This window comes from Artibeus jamaicensis, unplaced genomic scaffold (assembly GCF_021234435.1).
Source record: "Artibeus jamaicensis isolate MK-2021 breed Jamaican fruit bat unplaced genomic scaffold, CSHL_Jam_final contig_525, whole genome shotgun sequence".
Taxonomy (NCBI): domain Eukaryota; kingdom Metazoa; phylum Chordata; class Mammalia; order Chiroptera; family Phyllostomidae; genus Artibeus; species Artibeus jamaicensis.
The window spans coordinates 3685306-3706489 of record NW_026521874.1 but is presented as its reverse complement, the minus strand read 5'-3'; the positions used below and the strand labels follow the sequence as shown (position 1 = coordinate 3706489).

General features: G+C 60.3%; 1 protein-coding gene and 1 long non-coding RNA gene across 7 annotated transcripts; both read right to left on the bottom strand.

Moving 5' to 3' along the window:
• Positions 1–1011: 1011 nt before the first annotated feature.
• RHOF (ras homolog family member F, filopodia associated) lies at positions 1012–11727 on the bottom strand. 2 transcript variants are annotated; one of them, XM_037144352.2, is made up of 5 exons: positions 11020–11727; positions 10633–10720; positions 3097–3206; positions 2864–2998; positions 1012–1992 (listed from the first exon to the last, which is right to left on the bottom strand). In XM_037144352.2, exons 1-5 carry the CDS (start codon positions 11155–11157, stop codon positions 1828–1830), a joined length of 636 nt encoding a protein of 211 aa, XP_037000247.2. In that variant the 5' UTR covers positions 11158–11727; the 3' UTR covers positions 1012–1827. The 2 variants fall into 2 exon arrangements, with proteins under 2 accessions (XP_037000247.2, XP_053525719.1); XM_053669744.1 differs by lacking the exons at positions 10633–10720; positions 11020–11727 and adding an exon at positions 5659–7741.
• An 876-nt stretch (positions 11728–12603) lies between these two features.
• LOC119048636 (uncharacterized) lies at positions 12604–20234 on the bottom strand. Of its 5 annotated transcripts, none has more exons than XR_008392405.1 (3): positions 20077–20234; positions 18853–18958; positions 12604–17067 (listed from the first exon to the last, which is right to left on the bottom strand). It is a non-coding gene; the product is annotated as an uncharacterized LOC119048636 (long non-coding RNA). The 5 variants fall into 5 exon arrangements; XR_008392406.1 differs by lacking the exon at positions 20077–20234 and adding an exon at positions 19793–19979; XR_008392407.1 differs by lacking the exon at positions 20077–20234 and adding an exon at positions 19073–19786.
• Between the last annotated feature and the right edge of the window lie 950 nt (positions 20235–21184).

Sequence of the window (21184 nt, the reverse complement as noted above, 5' to 3'; positions counted from 1 at the left end):
CCGCCATGTTTTGGCCCTCAAAGGGATTTGCTTTTTCTTTAATTGGCTACATTTAAAAAATATGAAATTCCCTAGAAAAAGGGAAAGACTTGGCAACATTCCCTCAGGGCCGTGCCGGGCCAAGCCAGGCCTCCCAGCCGCCCGCTGGGCGTCGGGTTTGCCCCAGACCGGTGACTTTTAGCCTTGTCACTTCACGGCACACGTAAACTACTAAAATTATGCTGCACCAAAAAAATACATCTTTTTTTCCCCCTGATCTGACCAAAAGAAAAAAGTTATAATTTTGATTCATTCAAACTGGACAGCTATTACGTTGGCTGTTATTTATTTTTTTTACTTGACCGTTTAAGGGAAAAGAGGTCATTGCCCCTGTCTAGTCAGGTAGAGCTTCAGAAACTCTGGGGCCTGCCAGCTGAAACCCACTGCCCTGGTCTGGATGTCACCAATCTTCCCTGTAAAGGGCCAGGTGGTCGGCCCATCACAGCCACGTCAGCCTGTAGGTGCAGGGCATGAGTGGCCGTCTTCCAATAAAACTTTATTTGCAAACAGAGTGGCCAGATTTGGCTCACAGGCCAGGTTTGCTGACCTGGTTCCTAAACCCTCATTTGTCCATGAGGCCCTGAATCCTGCCAGAACCAAACGCCCTGTTCCGTCCCCAGAGTGTGGCATGGCCTCGGGGAACCCAGGTGAGGTGCAGTGGACTTCAGATGCCTCTTTCCCTAGCAGGTGACTTCAGAAAGGCTCGGCCTTAGTGGCCACGGCACTGGGGCAGAGGCCACCTGGGGCAGCGTCCCGTCTGGTGGCGCTGACTTCTGCACTTGCTCAGGAACCAAGTAGCTCGGTCTCGGGCGTTAGAACCACTGGGGGCACTTGTTCAAACATTCCCGGACCTTCCCCGAAGGAGGTTGCACCTGGGGTGGGGCAAGTCCGTTCTTGAAGGAGACCAGGGTGGTCGTGCTTTGGCTGAAGCGGTGGCTATGAGGGACAGAGGGGCCTGATGGCTCTTTCATGGGCCGGCACTGTCCTTTCACAGACAGGGACAGTCTGTAGAGAGAAGGGACTTGTCCAAGATCAGGAGCCGGTGTCACTTTCCATCTCGCGTTGCGGCAGGGGGCTCCTGTGGGTGAGGAGACCCAGAGCAGGGGTCGCCGGGTGGTCCAGGCATTCGTTTTGCTTCCCGAGTCCCTCCTCCCCCTGGTCATGTGTGTCCAGGTCTGGAAAGATGTCGGCCAAGCCAAAGGCTGGGGCTGACGTCCTCTGTGTGGGGCGGAGGGGGTGGAGTGGGGGTTGCCAGCCCCCATGTCCGGGGCCGTTGTCTGCGTTCCCCTGATAGGCCTGGTCCCCTCACGGCCGAGAGTTCCCAGGGGAAGGAAGCCAGGAGCTGGAGGATGCAGCCGGTCTATCTCCTGAGCCCAGGGAGCCACAGGCTCGGGGCCCCTGGGGTGCTGCCAAGTCCACATTCACCCACACCCCAGTGTCGCCTGGTGTTCGGAGCACGGGCTTCAAGGACCTGTTGGGTGTGCGAAGGTGACCCACACGGCTGGCGGAAGGTGTGGAGAGGGCACCCCAGAGTTCTGGGGGCAAATGCCAGTTCCAGGGTACAGGGGAACCGAGTCCAGCACCCTCACCCGCTGGCAGGAGGGCCCCAGATGCAGAGTTTACAGTCAGAGCCTCAGCAGGGAAAGGAGAGAGTTCCAGAACGTCCCGAGTCTTGCCGCAGACTTCAGGCAGTAGGCCCTGGAGACACCCAACCCCAAGTGCCCTCCAAGAGCTGGGCCCCCGGTCAGTCCCGTCCTGAAGTTGTGTGCCCGGCCCAGCCCGGCGGGGTCAGAGCAGCAGGCACAGCGGGTGGTGTTTCCGCCGCTGCGCTTTCTTCAGGGCGCTGAGGGCAACCTTGGCAGCCTCTCGGAAGACGTCCTCCACGTTCTCCCGAAACTTGGCTGAGCATTCCAGGTAGAGGGCGGCTCGGATCTGTTCGCAGGTGCTGAGGCCCTGGCGGAGGGGGGAGGGCACACAGGGGCCAGCATTAGGTGAGGGGCCGGGAGCTGGGGGCCGCTTCAGTGGCTCTCGGGGGCTGAGGTCTTGGTGTGGGGCCTCTGTCCTCCGTCCCGGGGCCAGCCCTCGGGAGTGGGCGGATGGAGCAGAAGGGTCTGTGTGGCGTGGCCCTGTGGGCAGAAGCCCCTCCTGGCCTCCATCCCACCCCCTCTCCTCCCTCAGGCAGAAGTGGGCCACCCCGACACACCCTCTCCCTTCCCAAGGGCTCCATGCAGGACACAGGGTTTGCTCCCAGGGTAGGAGATTCCTGTTTCTGAGGCAAGTTTACTTCCATTAATGTGTATTCCCTTTTATTAAACTTGACTAGTTGCCCTTCGTGTCCCACTTTTTCCCCCGTGCCTCACCCAGGCCACAGGGTTAGGTTTTGCCAGGACGCTCAGGAGTCTGAAGGAGCCTGCTTCCAAACCCGGGCCTGCCCCTCAGGTCCCCTCGGGGAGATGAGGCGGGAGGGTGGATAAGGGCCCAGACTCGAGCCGGAGTGACCAGGACAGCATATACTTCAAGTTCACTGTGTGACCCTGGGCGAGCTGCTTGACCTCTCCAGCCCTGAACTGACCCCCTGAATATGGGAAGTACTAACAGTGCCCGCTCTGGGGTTCTGAGGATGACATAAGGTAAAGTGCTTGGGTACGTGGGTCATCGGTATTTTTAAATTGTTATTCTTAGAATCCTGCTTGCTTCAGCTGTCTGCAGCCCCGCTGCAGAAGCCTAAGGCCTGGGATTCCTTTAGGCCGCAGCTGTGCCGAGGGGCCCAGGCTGCCCGTGGTGGGGTGGGGACAGGGAAGGGAGGGAGGCGCCCCTGGCCTACCTGCAGGTAGGTGATGGGCTCCAGCTGAGCCGCCCGGAGCTTCCGCAGCTGCTCCTTGTCCTTCCTCAGGTCTGTCTTGCAGCCCACGAGCACCACAGGGGTCCCACGGCAGAAATGCGTGACCTCAGGGAACCACTGTGGAGAGACAGGCTGGGTGTCAGGGCCCAGGCTGGTTTCAGTGTCCCCTCGTGCCCCCCCCCCCCGAGGCAGGCAGGCTGGGAGGCAGGCCTCACCTTGATAAGGACGTTGTCATAGCTGGTGGGGTTCATGACGTCATAGCAGATGAGAACCAGGTGGGTGTTCTGGTAGGACAGGGGCCGCAGCCGGTCATAGTCTTCCTGCCCTGGAACCCGAGAGCGGCTGGGGGTCAGGGAGGCACGCTGGCCTCATCCAACCAAGGCCCTGTCTGGGCTCAGGTGGGCGCGGGGTTGGGGGTGTTCTGGACAAGTGACCGGTGTCTAGGCTTCGGTTTTCTCACCTGGGGAACAGGGACAGCCCACTGTCCTGGACGGGAGCCAGGACTGGCCGAAATAAAACCCATGCGGTCCTCAGAGTGGGGCCTGACCACGAGGTTGGAAAGCTGCTACAGTTGCTTATGCTGGAGACGACCCTCCCGGCCCCAACCGCCCCCTCCCCGGAAATTCAGTTAAAGGAGCGTGACTCCCCCACAGGCTCAGAAGCCTCAGGTGGAATTCATGCCGCCATTTCAGCCAACGCCAGGGAGGGGGAGGGATGGCTGGGGACGACGAGCCCCCACCCCACACAGCAGCTGTCACCCCCGCCACCCAGCGGAGACATGGGGGGAGACGTGTCTGACGCTTGGCCCCTGCCCAGCAGCAACGGAGTCAGAGCCCAAGGCTGGCGGGACAGCGGTGGGTTTGGTTTTTCAAAAAATGTTTATATGTACAATGTCAAGCTCACAGATAAATTGCCCAAAAGAGTGCCAAGAGCACCTTCCCTCAGCTGCGCCGAGTGTCTACACTTCGCTCCACCTGGGTTGTCTACGTAGAAACACTCCGGAGCACGCGAGAGGCGAGAGCACCCGGGGCTCTGCCCAGGACGCCGCCCTGCGGGTTTTCTGAGGATGCCCGAGAACAGGGGCGGCCTCTTCCTGACCCCAGCAGGAGCGCCCAATGTGGGCAAGCAGCCCCTGGGCCCCGTGCTGGTCCAGTCCACTGGCCGAGTGCAGACCTTGCTGGCCAACCCCCAGACCAGCGGCAGGGCGCTGCGTGGAAGTCGTGCACTCGCTGTCCTACTGCGTAACTCTGACAAGCTCCCACAGAGCGCCGAGCGCCCTCCAGACTCCTTGGCAGTCCCCCAGCACCTCTGCAGAAGGGCAAGGTGACTTCTTCCACTCGCCACAGAGGCCAGGAGTCCCCGCCCAGACCCGCCCTCCCTCCCAGCGGCGGGTGCCCTTCACTCCCTCCCTGCCAAAGGCCTCTTCGCGGAGCAGACAGGCCAGGTCCTGCGTCTGGCACCCGCGGAGGACAGGACAGTCACCCCTCTCTCTCCCCACGGGCTCCCCCTCTAACCAGAGCCCCTGACAGTGTGCAGAGGGTGGCTGCCAGTTACAGCAGAGGCCAGGCCAGGAGGAGTGTCCCTGCTGTCACTGAGCCAAGAACGCCCCCAACAGAGGGGGAGGGGTGGGCGGGGCGCACTCTGACCCCCCAGCCCTCCTGGCCACAAAGCTGGAGAAATTCTTGTAAGAATGGGCGACTTGGCCCAGCCCGCTGTTCCTGCCTGTGCCTTCCCCCCCTGTCCCTGTACTGACCTCTGCTGCCGGACAGTGGGACAGTGCCGTCTCCAGCCCCACGTGGCTATTTAACATGAAAAATGCAGGTCCTCCGTTACTCTAGCCATATTGCCGGTGATGAACCGCCACACGGGGCCGTGGCTGCTGTGACGGCGCAGGGCTTCTGTCACTGCTGCAGGAGGCGCCTTCTTGCAGCACGGCCCCTTCTGCACCCAAGCCACCCACCGTTCAGTTCCAAGTCCTGCGTTCCCACTGCAGAAACAGCCGAGTTCTTCTCTGCTTCTGTGCGGACGCAGCTGCCGACCCTCTACGGCGAGTGACCCTGTTCATGACAGCGGCAAGGCGCGGCACGCTGCCACTCCCCTGGAGAAAACTGGCCGGGGCGGACACGGAGCTGGCAAAGGGGGCCAACTGCACCCCTCGCCTCCCCTCATCTCGCCTGGTTCAGGGTGCGCCCTGCCCGGTCTGTCCACATGGACTCTGGAGTGTCCTCTTGTACGGCCTGTGTCCCTGTGGACCGTAAACGCCCTGAGGGCAGGGGCCTTTCTGCCCTTGGGCATTAATTCCTGGGCTCCGACCAGCATGATTTGGTGGATGGGGTGTCATCCTGCAAGAGGAGGTGTCGCCGGTTCAATTCCCAGTCAGGGCCGGTGCCTGGGCCGCGGGCACAGTCCTCGGACAGGACGCTTACGGGGGCCACGTCCAAGCTTCTCTCCCTTTCTCCCTCTCATCCCCTCTAAGAAGAAATAATTTTTTTTTTTAGATTTTATTTATTTATCTTTAGAGGGGAAGGGAAGGAGAGAGGGAGAGAAACATCAATGTATGGTTGCCTCCAGTGCATCCCCTGCTGGGAACTGGCCTACAACCCAGGCATGTGCCCTGACTGGGAATCGAACCGCCATCATGTGGTTCACAGGCCCACACTCAATCCACTGAGCTACACCAGCCAGGGCAGAAATAAAATATTTTTTAAAAACTTAATTGCTGGCACCTGTCAGGCATCCAATCAAGACTGGCTGGTGGCGTTTTTGAAGCTGCTCACCTGTCGTCACTCGGGGAGACCGGGGCTGGGGTGCCGTCGGGTTTGCCCGTGGCAGTTGGGGCAGCGTTGAGAAGGGCAGAAGCCCAACTGCCGGGGCCGAAGGGGGGCATCGGGTGGAGCCGGCTCCACCCCAGGACTCCGCCCTTGCTCTTGTCACCTCTTCTAGAAGGCTGTCCCCAGGTAGGAGCTGCCTCGGTCTCTCCTTTCCCGCAGGTGGCTGCCGAAGTGTCACCTCCTTTGGAGAATGGCTCTGAAACAGCCTCCTTGCCAGTCGGTCCCACGGGCTGACTGGCTTTACTTTTCGGTCTAGCTCGTCTCGCCACCTGAGGCAGCAATGTTCTTCCATTTCTCGTTTGTTTGCCCCCCCCCCCCCGTGCCAGTCACCGGAACTGAACTCCCTGGGACCCTGGCAAGCTCAGTTCCGTTTGGTGAACCGGCGGGCAGGTGGACGAGGGGCATCGACAATCCCCGAGGCCTTTGGTGTTTGCACTTTCTTTCGTCACCTGTGCTCATTTAAGCTGCCACTGGGCGGGGGCGGGGGAGGTAAGCTGGGCAGGGAGGGTTTTTCCTGTTAGGCGCCCAGGTGGCTGAGGGGGCATTTTTCAAGGTCACAGGCAGGCTCCTTGGGAGCTGGAGCCCAACTCAGTCCCCAAGTCCAAGGTCAGCTCCCGGCCAAGCGGCTCTGAAGGGACCAGTTCTCCCTGGAAGCCTTCCCAATTTGGAATTAACTTCTAGACCTTGGTTTCCTTGCCTGTGAGAGGGACGTGTGAGAAGCAGATGACAACAATAATAAAAATGGTCAGTGTCATTCTTCAACCTCCGGGCCCCACACAAAGCCCTCGACTGGCCGACTCCCCCTTCGTCACTAGGACCCTGGACCACAGGGCTGTTACCACGTTTTACAGTGGCAGACACTGCAGCGCAGAGAGGCCAAGCAACTCGTCCATGGTCACACAGCTCTTCTTACAAAGAGGAAGCTTTGTGAGGGCAGGGGCCCACAGGCAGGACTTTTGGGGTGCCTGTCTCACTCCACCCCAAAGCACGGGGAGCTGTCCCCACTCGACAAAGCCCAGCCCTGACCAGATGGAGGAAAGGCTGCCGGCACAGGTGTCTCAAGGAGAGAGGGATTCTGGGAGGGGCTGGGCGGCCAGCCTGGGGCCCAGCCCCTCCTCCCGGTTGCCTCTCTGGCTGGACTGTGCCTGGCTCAGCTGTCCCCAGGATCCAGGGTGGGCCTCCTCCCGCAGACATGGCCAGCAGCGAGAAGACGGCCGCCTTGCGGGTGACCTCACGCCTCCGTGGGCGGGGTGGAGCGCCCTCGTGGCCTCCCAGGTGAGTCAGGAGGGCCGGCTGCATGCAGCCTCGCCCTCCGTGACTGGCCTTCCGGCTCTGGGCCTCAGTTTCCTTATCTGGAGAAGGGAGTGACAACCCTGGCCTTGAAACTGAAAGGCCTGCGGGCAAAGCAGGGCTGGGCAGTGGTGAGAGACTGCTGGTGAGGGACTGCTGCCCGGTTACCGCTGAAATGGAAGCTTCCGGGGGACGGGGTCCTGGGGAGGGCTCTAACCCTGGCTCTGCGGAGCCCCCCTGCACGGGGTCCTCCAGCCACAGTTTACCCACAGTCACGCCAGGGCCTCCAGGCGTCCCTCTCTGGCCCCTGCAAATGGGTTTCAGATGTTTAAAAGGCCCCAGCGTTTCGTGCAAAAGGAGGCATTGGTTTCTGGAGAGGAGGAAGTGAGGAGCGCACCCGCCTCCGGAGAAGGTGTTTCCTTTGTGGGCAGTCACCCTGTCGGGGACAGGGGTCTTGAAAGTGCGGAGCTGGAGTGAGAAGTCAGGGTGTCGTGGAGCCACAGTGGTCCCCGAATTGGCTGGAGGACAAACACAGGGCAGCTGGGTCCCAGCTCCTGCCAGGGCGTTGGTCTGGGTGGGTGCAGACCACGTGAGAAGGGGAAGTGCCGGAAAAGGAACCCGCTTTTACTAGAGCTCTGGGGCCCACGCCCCTGCGTGTCCTCCCCGGTGACTGGTCCAGGCTGAGGACCCACGGCTTTGGCTCCCCAAGCCTCCAGTGCTCCTGGCTCCTGGACACCGCTTTCGTCCCTGATTCCTTGTCTTAGCAAGTCCTCTGCCCCCATTTTTCCCAGTGTCCCCATTGAAGGCTGGGACTACAACCACAGACGTGCCCCACCTTCCCAGTCACTCCCCACCCCGTCCTGTGATGCCCCAACCCTGGGCCCCACCCCGAGGCCCCAGTAGCCCCATCTCTCGTGTCTCTTGTGGGTGTCTTAACATCCCACCCGCCCCCACCTCCCCCCTGCCCAGGAAACTTCAGACCTCACCACAGCTTCCTGTCTCTGACGGTGTCGGTGAGGGTGTTGGGGCGGCAGGCGAGGCTGCTGGGATGGGGGGGCAGGTACTCACAGCCCCTGCCTCCCTTCGGCTTTGAGCACTGAGAGCTCCATGCACCCTCTGTCACTGTGCGTCTGTGACTGTCCCCACAGGACGGAGACAAGCAGCCTGACCAGCCCCCCCACAGGGGCCCTTGTGTGTGGGGTCTTGGGTGTGGGGAAATCCACTGGACCCAGAGCCTCCCCTGTCCCAGAAATCTAATCAGCCCTGCTTGGTTGGAAAGACACCACCCTGCACCCTCCCTTCTCCGAACCCCCCTGCTGCAGAGTCTAGCCTATCAGGTTCTAGAACCTTCCACAACAACTCTGACTAGACTCATCTCCGGCTTGGTCACTCCCTTCACTGCTCAGTCTCCACCTTTGTCTGGTCACCTGGCCATCCTTGTCCAGCACATTCCCCAGATATCTGCCTATGCACACGCAGAGACGAACGTCATCACCCTTGTCACCCAGGACCTCTCTAGCTGCTTCTTCATCCATTCCACAAGCCCTGCCATAGCCAAGCACCCACAGTCTCAGCCACACTCCTCCAAGGGGGGGGGAGTCCCCTGAGGAGGGAGCAAGCCCCGCCCTTCCCTGGGCTGCCGACTGGGGGCCAGTCTGCTCCCCGACTCCACTGAGAGGCATCCTGCTGGCTTTGCAGTGGGGCGCACAGAGCCCTGCAGAGCCACAGACTGTGCTCTGGCCTGGATGGGGTGGGAGGGGGGGCTCCCAAATCACAGTGACACTTCATGACCTCTTCCCCAGAGCCAGCCCCCGTGCTAAGTGCTGCACGACGTCACGTGGGCCTCATTCAGCCTCACAACTACTTCGGCTCCTCTTACAGATGAGGAAACCGGGGCCCAGGCGAACCCAGCGACACCCAGCTGGGGAGCTGGCCTGAAAGCCCAGATCTGACTCCAAAGCTTATGGACATGTGGACGAACAGGGTCAGCATTGCCCCGGTGGTCACGTGAATCTGATGACGCAGGGTACAGAGCTGCCTCCATCCCCCCACCCCCAAAGTAGCCCTTAGAGCAAATCCTTTTTTAAAACAAGAAGCTTTCTAGAACCTTCTTGTGACAACCTACCCTGACATGTTCGCTGAGCATCTTTCTCTGGGCCAGACCAGAAAAGAGCTGGGCCCCGCGAGGGGTCTGATGGGGAAGGCAGCAAGGGACACTTAACCATGAGGTCTGAGAGGAGAGCCGCCCTGAGGGCAGAGGGGACACATTCCCCAGGACAGTCCCTGTCCCACCAGCGCTCCACCCAGAGCTCCCTCCCTGGGCCCAGACAGGAAATGTGAAACTGAGCGCCCGAAAACACACCAAATTGTTACTGCTGTTGTGGCCACGCCCCTGGGAATTGCCCAGAAGCCTTTGTGTGTGTGTGGGGGGGTGAGACACATCCCTGTTCTGGGGGCAGCCCTGCAGGTTCCTCACCCAGTAGGTCCTTAGAGGCCACCACAGGCGCCGATACACTCAAACCACAAAGCCTGCCAGAAGTCAGGCACAGAGGAGGCGTCTGGGACTGGAGCGGCCAGTCCCTCTCCACACACTCCAGGTAGACAGGGAGATGCTAATGGCAGCTTGCAGTGGGGTGGGGTGTACGGATTCTGGCTCCATTCCAGGCCAGCCGGAGGCTTCACCTCATACACACAGGGCTTGCCTGGGGAAGGGGCGCTGGATGACAGGGTTTGGTGCAGGTTACTAAACACTGAGTCACAAAGGCTGGGTGAGGCGCCAGCTGGGGATCCTGAACTTTGCTCCCCAATGTCTGTGCAGGTCCAGAGGGGGGCCCAGGCAAGACAGAAACTCCCAGAGGCAGGCAGTGCCCCCCCCACCAGTGTCACCCAAATCCTCTCATTGGCTGTGCTCCTCCCATCCATCCCCAGCAGCAGGTACCGGTGAGTGATGCATAATAAACCTGCCAGGAGCTGCAGGTGGCGGCAAGAACCTGCTTCCGAGACTCTCCAGAGCTCGGCTCCCTCCTCTGGGCCTGTTTCTTCCAGGGAGCCAGGAGGCATAGCCCTGGAGCCACAGGCTGCCATCGGTAGGGCGAAGAATTCCAGAACCGCCCACGGCAGGCAGCCCCTGCGATCCCCACAAGCCTGGGAATCAAAATTTGCGTTCACAGGACCCTGGAGCCACGGGGCTGTCGGCCACAGAATCTGGGCGTCAGGAGCTCTGATCAGGAGCCCAGAGTATTCTAGACGTAGGGCCCAGAGGTATCCCAGCATCAGAGGCTCCAAATCTGGGGCTCAAAGAATCTGAGGAGACAGGTGACGCGGGAAAACCCTGGCTCTAAGGGAAAGCTGAAGGAAGCCCACGATTTTCTAGAACCACAGGAGAGGAGGAGCAAAGCCCTTGGCTCTCACTACATCAGTGCTGGGTGGAGGCAGGGAGCTCATCTGGGCCAAAACCCTCCTTTTACAGATGGGGTAACAGAGGTCCTCTCTGCCACCAGGGTCGCCCAGCTCCCAGCCAGCGCCCCTCTCCTGTCTCCAGGAATGATAGGCTGTCGGGGCCCCACGGAGGCTGGCGGCGGGGATGGCCGTGGGGAAGTCCGGGCAGGGGAACCCTCTGGGCGGACTCACCGGCGGTGTCGTAGAGGTTCAGGGTCACTTCCTTGGTGCCCACGGTCACGCTGGCCGTGTACTTCTCAAACACGGATGGGGCGTAATGCTGTGGGATAAGGGGTAGGGTTGGGTCTTCAGGAGTGCGGCGGAGTCCCAGGGTGTCCGGCTAAGGTCCCTGTCCCCTTCTACCTTTGCCCCATCCAGCTCAGCACCCCTCACACCACGAGACTCTGGAATTCCCAAGGGGGAGACCCGGGGTGGTGGCCGCCACCCGGTGCGCAGGACGGCGGGGACCCAGGGCCTGGGCTCGGTGCAGGCTGAGGGCTGTCTCTCGCCCTCCCGGGGCCCCGGCCCAGCCCCCTTCTCCATCCTGCGCCCTCCAGTGCCCCCCTCCGCTGGCCTCACCTCGGGGAAGGAGCCCTGGCTGTACACCATGAGCAGCGAAGTCTTGCCGCAGCCGCCATCGCCCACGATCACGATCTTCAGCTCCTTCTTACCCGGGCCCGGGGCAGCGGCCTGTGCCGGGGTCCCCGAGGCGTCCATAGTGCGGAGCCCGCAGACCTGGCAGACTTGGCGGCAGCGCGCGGGGAACAGTGCCGAGCAGATACCAGCCGGGGGCGGGGCCGCAACAAGCTCCGCCCCTTAGCTGCTAGCGCCTCCTCCGTCAGGCAGCCACCCAGGCCCACCTCCAGCCTCAGTTTCCTTCCTGCTAGGGCGCCAGCACAAGGCTTTCGCCTCTCAGTTGCGGGGAAACCGAGGTAACTGAGGAACGGGAATGCTCAGCCGCACAAACAGCGCCTGACCACGTCCCCTCCTCCCACTCATAATGGCGCGCCCCCCACTGTCAAGATCCCACCGTTTCCGCGGCTCCTCACTGGGCACCCCTATTTGGCAGACTCCGCCCTCTGCCAGGGGCTCTTCGATTGGCTGGTTCTGACAGGGACTCTTTGATTGGTGAACTGTGCCCCCCACCTAGCACCTGGGTTCGCGGAGCCTTGGTTTCGAGCTTGGGGAGAGCCCCCTAGCCTGCCCTGCTCCAGCTGTGGCCTGGGGCAAGTCTGCCTGTGACCTGTTTCCCCACAGGAGGTAGGTTGGTGGTGCCAAGGAAGATGCTGGCACGGGGGGGGGGCTGTCTACCCACCTGGTCTGGGTCTCCCCGCGCCTGCGTGGGTGCGGGTTGGGGGTGGGAAATAGTGGTTTCGCTTACCCCCACCTCCGTAGGGGTGCAAAGTGGACTCGTGGCGCCCTCTGTCGGGCGATCGCCTCGGTGCAGGTGAGCACCCCGCACTACGCGTAGGTGGGCGACTTTTTAGTAGGGGCTTTTTAAGGGAGCAGGACACCCAGATGCGGTCGCGGCCAGCAGAGCGCTGACAGAGACCAGCTGGGCCCCCTTGCCCACTTTGGACACTGATAACCCTTACCTCCATCTAGCATCTTAATTAGGGGGCCATCTTATTCTCCAGCCAGCAGCCACATCCCAAGGATTCTCCCGTCTTCCCACCACCCTGACCAAAGCAGCTACTTGTAAAGCACGCACATGCCAAGTACTATAGGGTGGCTGGCTGCCATCGCCCCTGTCCCCACCCCGCCCCCTCCCTGCGAACCTGGGCTGACTTCCTTTTACAAACCAGGCCAGTGGTAGGAATGGCAGGAGACCCCTGGAGCAGGTGAGGGCAGGCAGGTTAGGCACTGGGGCACGGCCCAATGAGCGAGCAGGGCCCTCCCAGGCTGGGTGGGAACTCCGAGAGGGGCTGGCAGGATGCAGGATCTTCTTGCCCTCACCCCACCCGGAAGGTTACCAACTTTCAAGTTCTCAGCAAAGATGTGGCAAACTTGACTTAAAGGGAGGAAATTGCCAACCTGGCAGTTTCAGAAATGCCGGGTCAAGACAGGGTCTGACCGCCAGAGGGCAGCAGTGACTGCCCATGGAAGCCCCAAAAGAGCCAGAGCTGCGAAGAGGTGGTACCTGAAGGCCCCGTTTTTTAGGTTGTTGGGTGGAAGCCCTGCCCTGTGACCAAACCAGATGGCATCGGCTGAGTCAAGCACCCCTAGAAAAATTACCAGGAACTCAATCTTTTTTTTTTTTTTTTCCAAAACACAAGTTTATTGAGAAGCAATTGTATTCTTGCCTATAAGGAGCTCAGAGAAGGTTGAGAGGTGGTGGGGGGTAGGTGAACTAATAAAAAGCTTGGCAAGTGTAGGGCAGGCAGGCCAGAAGGGTACCCAGCCGGGGTAAATGCACGGTGGCTGAAAACCCCCGCCAGGTTTGGCAGAAGCTGGGGAATGAGGAAGGAGGCCAGAAGCTGTTGTCAAGGTAACAGGGGTTAGCTCGGGAGGGCCTGGCTGCCAGGCTCAAGCAGGGGACACTGGACACAAGGCTCCTGAACAGGCCCAGCCAAAGCTGGACCCTCGAGCTTTCTTTGGAGACCACAGAGGAGCTGTGATGGCTGGTGAGGCAGCCTCAAGTTGGCAGAACAGACCAGGCCCAGAGACATGCCAGAAATGACCCTAGGACCCCAGGAGGGCAAGGTAGATGGAAGAGGGTTTGGAGTGAAGGGAGGAGAACCAGTCACTCACCTTAGTGGCCTCATCTTCAGCCTAACTCCGCTGCAGCAGGGACCCTAAAGTGCAGGGAGGGACTGGGAGAGTAAGGGAGGGAGGGGCCCGGGAGAATTCACTTAGAAAGGCTGCCCCACGCTGAGCGAACTAGGCCAGGAGACACCACAGCAGCTCATGGGGAGGGCTCCCACCTATCCTCAAGCCCCAGTGTCCACTATTCACTTGAGAAACAGGGTGATAATCTTTTTAAAGCATTTTTTAAATTTAATTATTGTTCAAGTGATAATTCTGACTTATGACCAAACCACTTACACTATGTGGGCAGGAGGGAGGAGAGGAAAGCGAGTCCCCAGCCCTGCCTGGGTCTGGGCAGAACAGCTGACACGGGCCCCGCCCCCTGCCTGGCCAAGGGGCTGGCAGCATCCCAGCCCCAGTCTGAGGGAGAGGGTGTGAGGGGGGCCAAGCTGGGGGCGGGGGTCCTGTAGCTAAAAATACCCAGCAGCCAGGCCAGCTGCTCAGCTCCCTGGAGGTGGCAGGGCCAGGGCAGGCCAGCTGAAGCTCTGGGCGCACCCTCACGCCCAGGAGCCCTGCTTTCTTACCTGTGAGATGTGCCGAGGCCCCAGGTCACTCTGCCTCTAGTCACCAGGAACTCCTAGGGAGAGTTAGGAAAGCAAGCAAGACACTGGAAACCGGTCCTGGCCACAGAGCCGCTGAGATGCCGAAGCCAGGTGGGGCTGGCCAGGTGGCCCGTGCCACGGTGAGACCACCTGAGCTGGGGAGAGAAGACCCAGAGCTGCTCTCCTCTTGTGGGGACAGGGTCTGGGGGCACAGGCGAGGATGGCTAATGACAGTGCCTAGGACTTCCACTTCCCTGGGGCCTCTGAACGTCCCAAGAGGGCACTGCACACCTGAGGAGTCACCCACTCTGCATGAAGCTGAAAACACTGAGCCTGCATAGACTAAACTTTTCTCTGAGTTCCTAGAGATGGGAGGTGGTGGCCCAGGTAGCCTGGGGAGTCACTGCCACCCAAAAAGTTTCCCCTCACAAAGCCGGCTTCAGAAATGGCTCAGGAGGTTACCTGCCAACTTCCTCCTCGTGGGTCACCAATGAAGACCCATGCTCCCAGAGGGGCAGAGGCCTGCTAAGGTCACCGGCCAGGTGGAGACATCAGTGGACCCACACAGCCTTGAGATGGCAGGGTGCCTGCCTCTCTCCATAGTCCACGCGACTGCATCTCCACCCAGAGGGTCCAAAAGGTCGTATTCCATGCTGGGGCTCTCCCTCTCGGTGGCTGGGCCGGAAGAGGCGGGACTCTGGTGTCCAGTGGTAAAGCAAGTCCGGCCAGCCAGCTGCCCTTCCGCTGGCGTGGCCCTCTCCAGGCAGGCTCCAGGCCAGGATTGCCCCGCCCCTCGCCCCCTGGGTGACCGGTGGGCGGGGCCGCCCTCTGGGCTAGAAGGAATGACAACCCCTCCCTAGCCCTGGAGGTGATGAGGTTGGGGGTGGGGGGCACAAAGAAAAAAGAAGGGGTAAGAGAAAAATGGAAGCAGGGAGCGCATAGGCTGAAGGCGAGCTTCCAGGTCAGGTCACCGGGACACCTCTCCCAAGAATCTCGCCCAGACCACACAGTTCAGCACCTAATTGCTTCCTAATTGCTCCCAGGGCAAGAGTGGAAGAACTGGCTGCGGCCCCGCAGGCAGCAGTCAAAAGGGGAGGGTTTCAGTGAATTATCGAACCATCTGCAGCCATGGCAGGTCAAGATCTCTGCCTCTGCGGCCACAAGGGCCCTATCCAAAGGGTCACAGGACACCCTCAGGCGGCCAGTGAGGTGAGGAGTTAGGAGATTTGAATGGGCTCCTCAACAGCACAGTTGAACTGAAACCTGAGATCTGTGGAAGGAGGAAAGAGGCGCACCAACTTTTACAAAGGGGTGTGGTGGGGTGCACCCCCTTGCCCCCCAGAAAAGGACAAGATGGACCTCACCCAGCTAATCTGGGACGGGAGAGTCTAAAGCACGGGAGCCAGAAGGAGCCACAAGGAGCCCAGAGCAGCACTCAGGTTACTCGCAGCCAGACAGCTTCCCCGGCTCCTGGGGGCGATGCCAGCAGACAGCTGGCACGGGAGGGCACCCGAAATAACCCAGACAGCTGGGGCGAGGGGGTGCCTCGGACACGGACGCTGGGCTGTTCATCAAGACACCTGGAACCCAGTCCTGGCCGAGGGTGGTGGCCTCATGACCTTGGGTGAGTCATTTATATGCTGGAGGGAGGGGTGGGCGTGTGACCCCAAATCCTGAGTGTTCACAGAGCAGAGGGCAGGCCACCAGCCAGACTCAGACGACATGGGAGTTAGAATGACGCTGCCTCCTGCCTTCCTTCAGGGAGCCCCAGCCCTGAGGCTCAGCCACGTGCTCGGGGTGGGCTGATAGGGGAGGAGCTGGAAAGCGGCCCAGCCTCCAGTTGGAATGGAGGCTAACCAGTGTGAAGCCTGAACACGCCGCTGGCCCCCTTCCTCACAGTTAATCCTCCCAACAGTGACAGCGTACAACGCTATCATTTTACACGGAGACTTGCCCAAGGTCACTGGCACCTGGGAGCCTCAAGCCCACAGACACCTGCCTCAGACCCTCCCCTGATTAAGCACCAAGACGCCTGCAAAGAAAACGTCAGGGGCAAGTCCTGCAGCAGCCCCCCCCCACACACCTCAGCTTGAGTGGCGTGACAGCAGGCAGGGCTGACCTGATACGGAAGCCAAGCTGCGAGCCAAACGGGGGAGGCAGCTCAAATGTGGCACCTGAACCCAAATGGCTCATCAAAGTCATCACGTACTAGAGACCACATGGGGTGGAGGCTGGGAGATCAAGGGCCACACGGTGTCCAGCTGTGGAGCTTCCCGGAGACAAAGAGACCGGGACACTGCGGCACCGCTTGTGTCAGAAGGAACAGAGAGTTGCCATTATTAGAGGCCAACGACCCTGTGCCAAGCACTGGGCTCTCTCATCAGCACCACCTGGGGCTTTGTCGGAAACGCGCCTTCTCGGGCCCCACCAACTGAACCAGGAACTCCAGGGTCGCTGGGAATGAGTTCTGCAGTGACTCAGCAGCACACTTGCCTGAGAAACACTGACCCAGCCCCGCTGGCCACCCTGGCGAGGTCGCGGCAGGCAAACGGCAGCCGCTGTGCGCTACTCCAGCTACGGCTGGTTTCGGTGTGGGGGGTGGGGAGGTAATCGTGGGAATTCCCAGGAAGCAGAAGAGGCAAGAAGCCTCTCAGAGGAAGCTGGCCCAGACCTCAGGCCCCGTGCTTCACCTCCCCAGCAACCAGACACAGGAGGGGAAGGGCCCTCGCTCAACCATTCACCCCACTGGCGGACACTGGGGGCAGGAAGGAAGGGCCAGAGAAGGGCTGGGCTTCCTGGCAGCCGAGGTGTCCTTCAGAGGCATCCAGGACCCATCCCCCACCACGAAACACCGCTGGGAAACGCTCGCCAGCACTGCCAGCACTGCCGGCCTCTCCAGCGCTACTAAATAGGCAGAGAACTGCACGCCCCAAACTCTGACAACAGAGGCTGACAGGCAGGGATGGATGGGCCCGGCAGGCCGCCGATTTCACACACACACACACACACACACACACACACACACACACACACACACACACACCCCTGCACATCTGTGTGGGGGAGGGGCTGCAGAACCAGCTTAACGAGTTGGAGGTGTCCGCCCTCCCAGGGCTCCAGGCCAAAGCCCCCCAAATCCCCCTTACAGATTGGGAAAGGCCTCACGCCTACCTTACTGGGAGGACTGTCAGAGCCAAACTAGGCCTGTTCCTGCTGTTCGGAGGAGGACGGTCCACTCTGGGGGGACCGACGTGTTGCCCCTTCTCTGGCCAGAAGCCTGGGGGTGGGAGGGAGAAGCCGGAGAGTTAGGGAGGTAATGGCCACAAACCAGATAGGATCTCCGGAACGGAAGGGGATTCTTACAACTGCCTCCCCCCCTATTCTAGCTGCCAAGGCGCCCTCACTCTGGAATGGTTCAGAGCGGGGGTGGCTGAGTCACCAAGGTTCAGCCCAAGCGAAAATCAGCAGCAGGCGACTCATCTGCATTTCCAAAGGTCCGCCCCGTCCGCATTCCTTCCCCCAGCAAGGGCCAGAGATGTGAGAGGTTTCCCCCTCGAGCCCTCTGCCCGGGGGCGGGAGGCCCCTCGCAGTCTTCGCAGGCCTCAACCCCCACCTTAGCCTCTAGAGCCCATTTGGAGGGCGTGCCCTAGACAACCAGCTCGGGCGTCGGTGGCTTCTGCTAGGGCCTCCGGCCCAAACTGAGGACATGGGGCCCCCAGCACCTGGGGCTCCACTATTAAAGGGCTGTTGCGAGCCCAACGTGCAAAACGAAAACTCGTGTACAGCCTGGGGCCGGAGGGCAGCCTCCAGGCCCAGTTCAGCTACGCGGCCCTTTGCTACTGGCTCCTGCGCGGGAGGGAGGGCAGCCAGGCCTCCTGCTGCCCGCGGGGGCCCCCCCCGACTTGGGTGACAGGTCCCAGCCAGCAGTGCAGCCCAGACTCGACGTCGAGGCCTACGGGCCAGGGGCGTCCACGCGGGCGGCGGCCTGGAGCGTGGGCGACCGGGCGCCGGCCTCCCCTCCCCCAGCTTCCCCTCCTCCCTCCCTCCTCCCGCCTGGCGCTCGGCCGCCGCCACCGCCCCAGCCGCGGGCGGCGCACGAAATGGCGCCGGTCTGTTCGCCTCGCCTCGCGGAGGCGAGCGCGGGAGCCCCAGCGCGCGACGCCCCCAGACCCCAGGGCCCCCGAAACGGCCTCCGCGACCGGCCCGTGGCACGGGGCGCTCGGGGCCCGGCCGGGCCGCGGGGCCGCTCCCTGCTCCGGGCGCCCAACGACAACCGGGGAAGGAGGGAAGGGCGCGGGGAGCGGCGGCCACAAGCCGCCCGGCCCCAGTCCCGGCCCCAGCCCTTCTCTGAACCTGAAAATAAAACTCGTGTTTGGGAGGGAGGCGCGCGCGCGGCCGGGGGAACCGGCGACGCCAGGGCTGCAGGCGGGAAGAGTTGCTGCGTCACGGTGCTAACATGGACGCCGGCCTTTGTCCTTTGTTGCCGCGGAGGCGCAGGCGCGGCCGGAGCCGGCCGAGCGGGCGCCGGGGCGCCAGACCCCACAGCCCCAGCGAGAGGGGCCTGCGGCCCGGCGGGCGCGTCTCCTCGTCCTTCGTGCCCCCCACCCCATCCACAAAGCACTTCCACTCCCCCTCCCCGCCGAGGCTCAGACCGAGGAGGGCGAGGGGCAGGCGGCGACTCGGGCGCCCGAGGCCGCTGGGGAGCCAGCCTCTCCTCCCGACCTGGGCTGAGGGGTCCGAAGATCCCTCCTCGGCCCCCACCCCGCCCGGGTCCGGCTCCCAAACTCAAAGCTCCAGAAACCTCCTTCTCCCCTCAGCTCCCACACATCTGCAGCCCTTGGCCTGCTCGGAATAAACAGTTCCTCGAAGGGGCAAAAGGCATTTTTTTTTGTTTGTTTGTCTCTTCAACTTACCCGCTCGGCCAGATGCCATGGAGTCTGGAAGATCAGACTGGGCGGAGGATTGGGAGGTGTTATTGGAAAAAAATATCTCGGGGTGGGGGGAAGATTTGTTTAGTTGGGGGTTTTGGGGGAGACGGTGGTGCCTTTTTTGTAGTTGTTACCTTTTTTGTAAGTTACACTCTCATGGCATTTTCTGTCCTTCCACTTCTGTGAACTTTCCAGGGTTGGGTTGGCAAAAGGCGGCTTCGCTGAGGGCCGTGTACTGCTCTGGACATGGCAATGGTGGGACCGTCATTAAGAGACAAAAGGCGAAAAGACACAGTCAAATCAAACAAAAGGCAAAAGAGACACGCGGCCACCCCAACCACCATCGAAAAATACCCGCAAGTGAACGTTGGTGTTTGGCTCAAACCAGCCAGGACTTGTTTTCCAGTTTTAATCTAGTTTCCTGTGACGGCTTTTCGTCTGTTTGACACAAAGAGGTCTTCCTTTTCCCCTCACCCACTCCTCTAGCGAGACCAGAAGAAAAACAAGAACTGTTTTTCTTCAAGTAGATCGATTTTCAAAGAAAGTGTACCTGTTTTCTGGGAAGAAAGCTGACTAGCATTCACTGCTGTACACATTCTCAAAAGCTTAAAAGCTAAAGCCTTGGCTTTATAAAAGCAAAAAATCGTCTACGAGCATTTTTACTGGCTTATGTTAGACAAGAGCGACAAAGACAGACATGCAGATGAAGGTTCGGAAAAATAAAGGACATCTCAGCAACATTAACATGAAAACTACACTGGTAAGGACAATGGATTGGCTACTTACAATGAACAAGGTTTTTAAAAAAACTTTAAAAAGGAGTAAGAACTGCTTACAAGTTGTTGTTGCTGCCATTTCGCTAGTCCTAAAACTATACATTTAAAACATTACCTTGTTAAGAAAAAGAGAGAGCAGAAGGAGTTAATAAGATGGCCAGGTTTAAGTGTTTAATAGAGGAAACTATACATATTTAAAAATTTATTGTTCAGTCAAGAGAATACAGATTAAGACAGCTCCAAGCTTCCCCCCACCCCCACTCACCCAAGTTGAAAAAAAAAATTAAATGTCATTTACTTAGGTTTTTTTTTTTTGGAATTCAAAATTGTTAACTGCTGACATTAACAGTGTGCTATGACCTAGTTATATAAGACAAAGATGGATTCCAAGTCATAAAGGAAAAATCCAGGGTTTTTTTTAAAAAAAATAAAAATAAAAACAGAGTCTTCTTCTTTCTTCCAACTGTGAATCCTTTAAGCCTGGTGACCCCTTGTTACAACACAACAGTGAAGCGTCCTGAACGGGATGGTGGAGGAGCCAAAGGAAGAACATTCCCCATTTGCAACAAAGGAAAAACCCACTTGGCCATTTAATTCCATTGCAGAAAAATGGCTCCCCTCATCTGTTGGCCTCTCCTTGGTGTCTGATGAAGGATGTTTGCAGATCGGCGTCTAATAACTCAAGCCCGATAGAAGCCGCGCGCTGATTGGCCGCCGCGCCCGGCCGCCCGGCTCCAGCCAATTACCTCCCCACGGCCCCACGGCAAACCCCGAAAAGAGCCCCAATATGACACTCGGCACCACGAGAGCCCCGGCGAGACGCCGGCCCGCCGCGGCCGCCCCGGCCCGGGAGGCGAGAGGGGGCTGCTCGCGCGTCCTCGCCCGGCCCGGGAGCCTCGCAGTTGAACTCGCAAGATGGAAGCCGCGCGCTGATTGGCCGCCGCCACTCCCCGGACCTTTAATAAAGAAAGGGGAAGGAAAAGATAAATGCAAAAAAAAAAAAAAGGGGGACTCTCTCTCCTCTTTCTGTCTCTCTCTCCTCTGCTGGTGGTGGAGGAAGAAGAGGGTGGGGGGGGGGGAGACAACCATGTGTTCTGGACAATTACAGGGCGCTGCTGGCCCAAAATAAAAACAGTGCAAGAGGCTTCTATCAGCCAGGTCCAGGCGAGCGCTGCATCCTCCCAGGAATGTGAATGCTAATGTGGTTAAAATCCTGGCTTCCCCTCCCTAGCTCTGCCCCCGGGGCGGGGGGAGGGGGTCGCGGGGCCGAAGAGGAAGCCGGCGCGGTGATACCTCGATTGCAACTCGCCCGGGGCCGTCTCTGCCTGCGCCCGCGGCCCGAGCGTCCAGACACACAATTAAACCCCAAATCCCCGGGCCTGTCCCTCGGGCCCCCGCGCGCCCACCTCCGGCCTCGGCAGTTTGGAAACAGTTGTGGAGGCCCGAGGCTCAGGCCGCGGCTCGCAGGGTAGCCTCGGCCGCGGGAGGTAGAGCCCGGGGAGACCCCCGCCCCCGCCCGCCAAGACCCCCACCCAGGTCCCAGCAGAATAAATAAATTAAAAGGCCTCCCCCTGGGGAGGGGGGAGGCAGTGTGGGAGCGCGCGAGTGAGGGGTGGGGGGCCGCTGGGGCCCGGGGCTTTGGCGGCGCAGCTGCCGCCGCCGGGAGAGTGCCTGGGGAAGCGGCGAGGAA

Coding starts and splice junctions, on each gene's coding strand:
- RHOF (XM_053669744.1), bottom strand. CDS start 6,004: ATGGAAGAACATTGCTGCCTCAGGTGGCGAGACGAGCTAGACCGAAAA. Junction 3,207..5,658: donor GTCTCCCCGAGTGACGACAG/GTGAGCAGCTTC, acceptor CTCGGGTTCCAG/GGCAGGAAGACTATGACCGG. Junction 1,993..2,863: donor AGCCCATCACCTACCTGCAG/GTAGGCCAGGGG, acceptor CCCCTCCGCCAG/GGCCTCAGCACCTGCGAACA.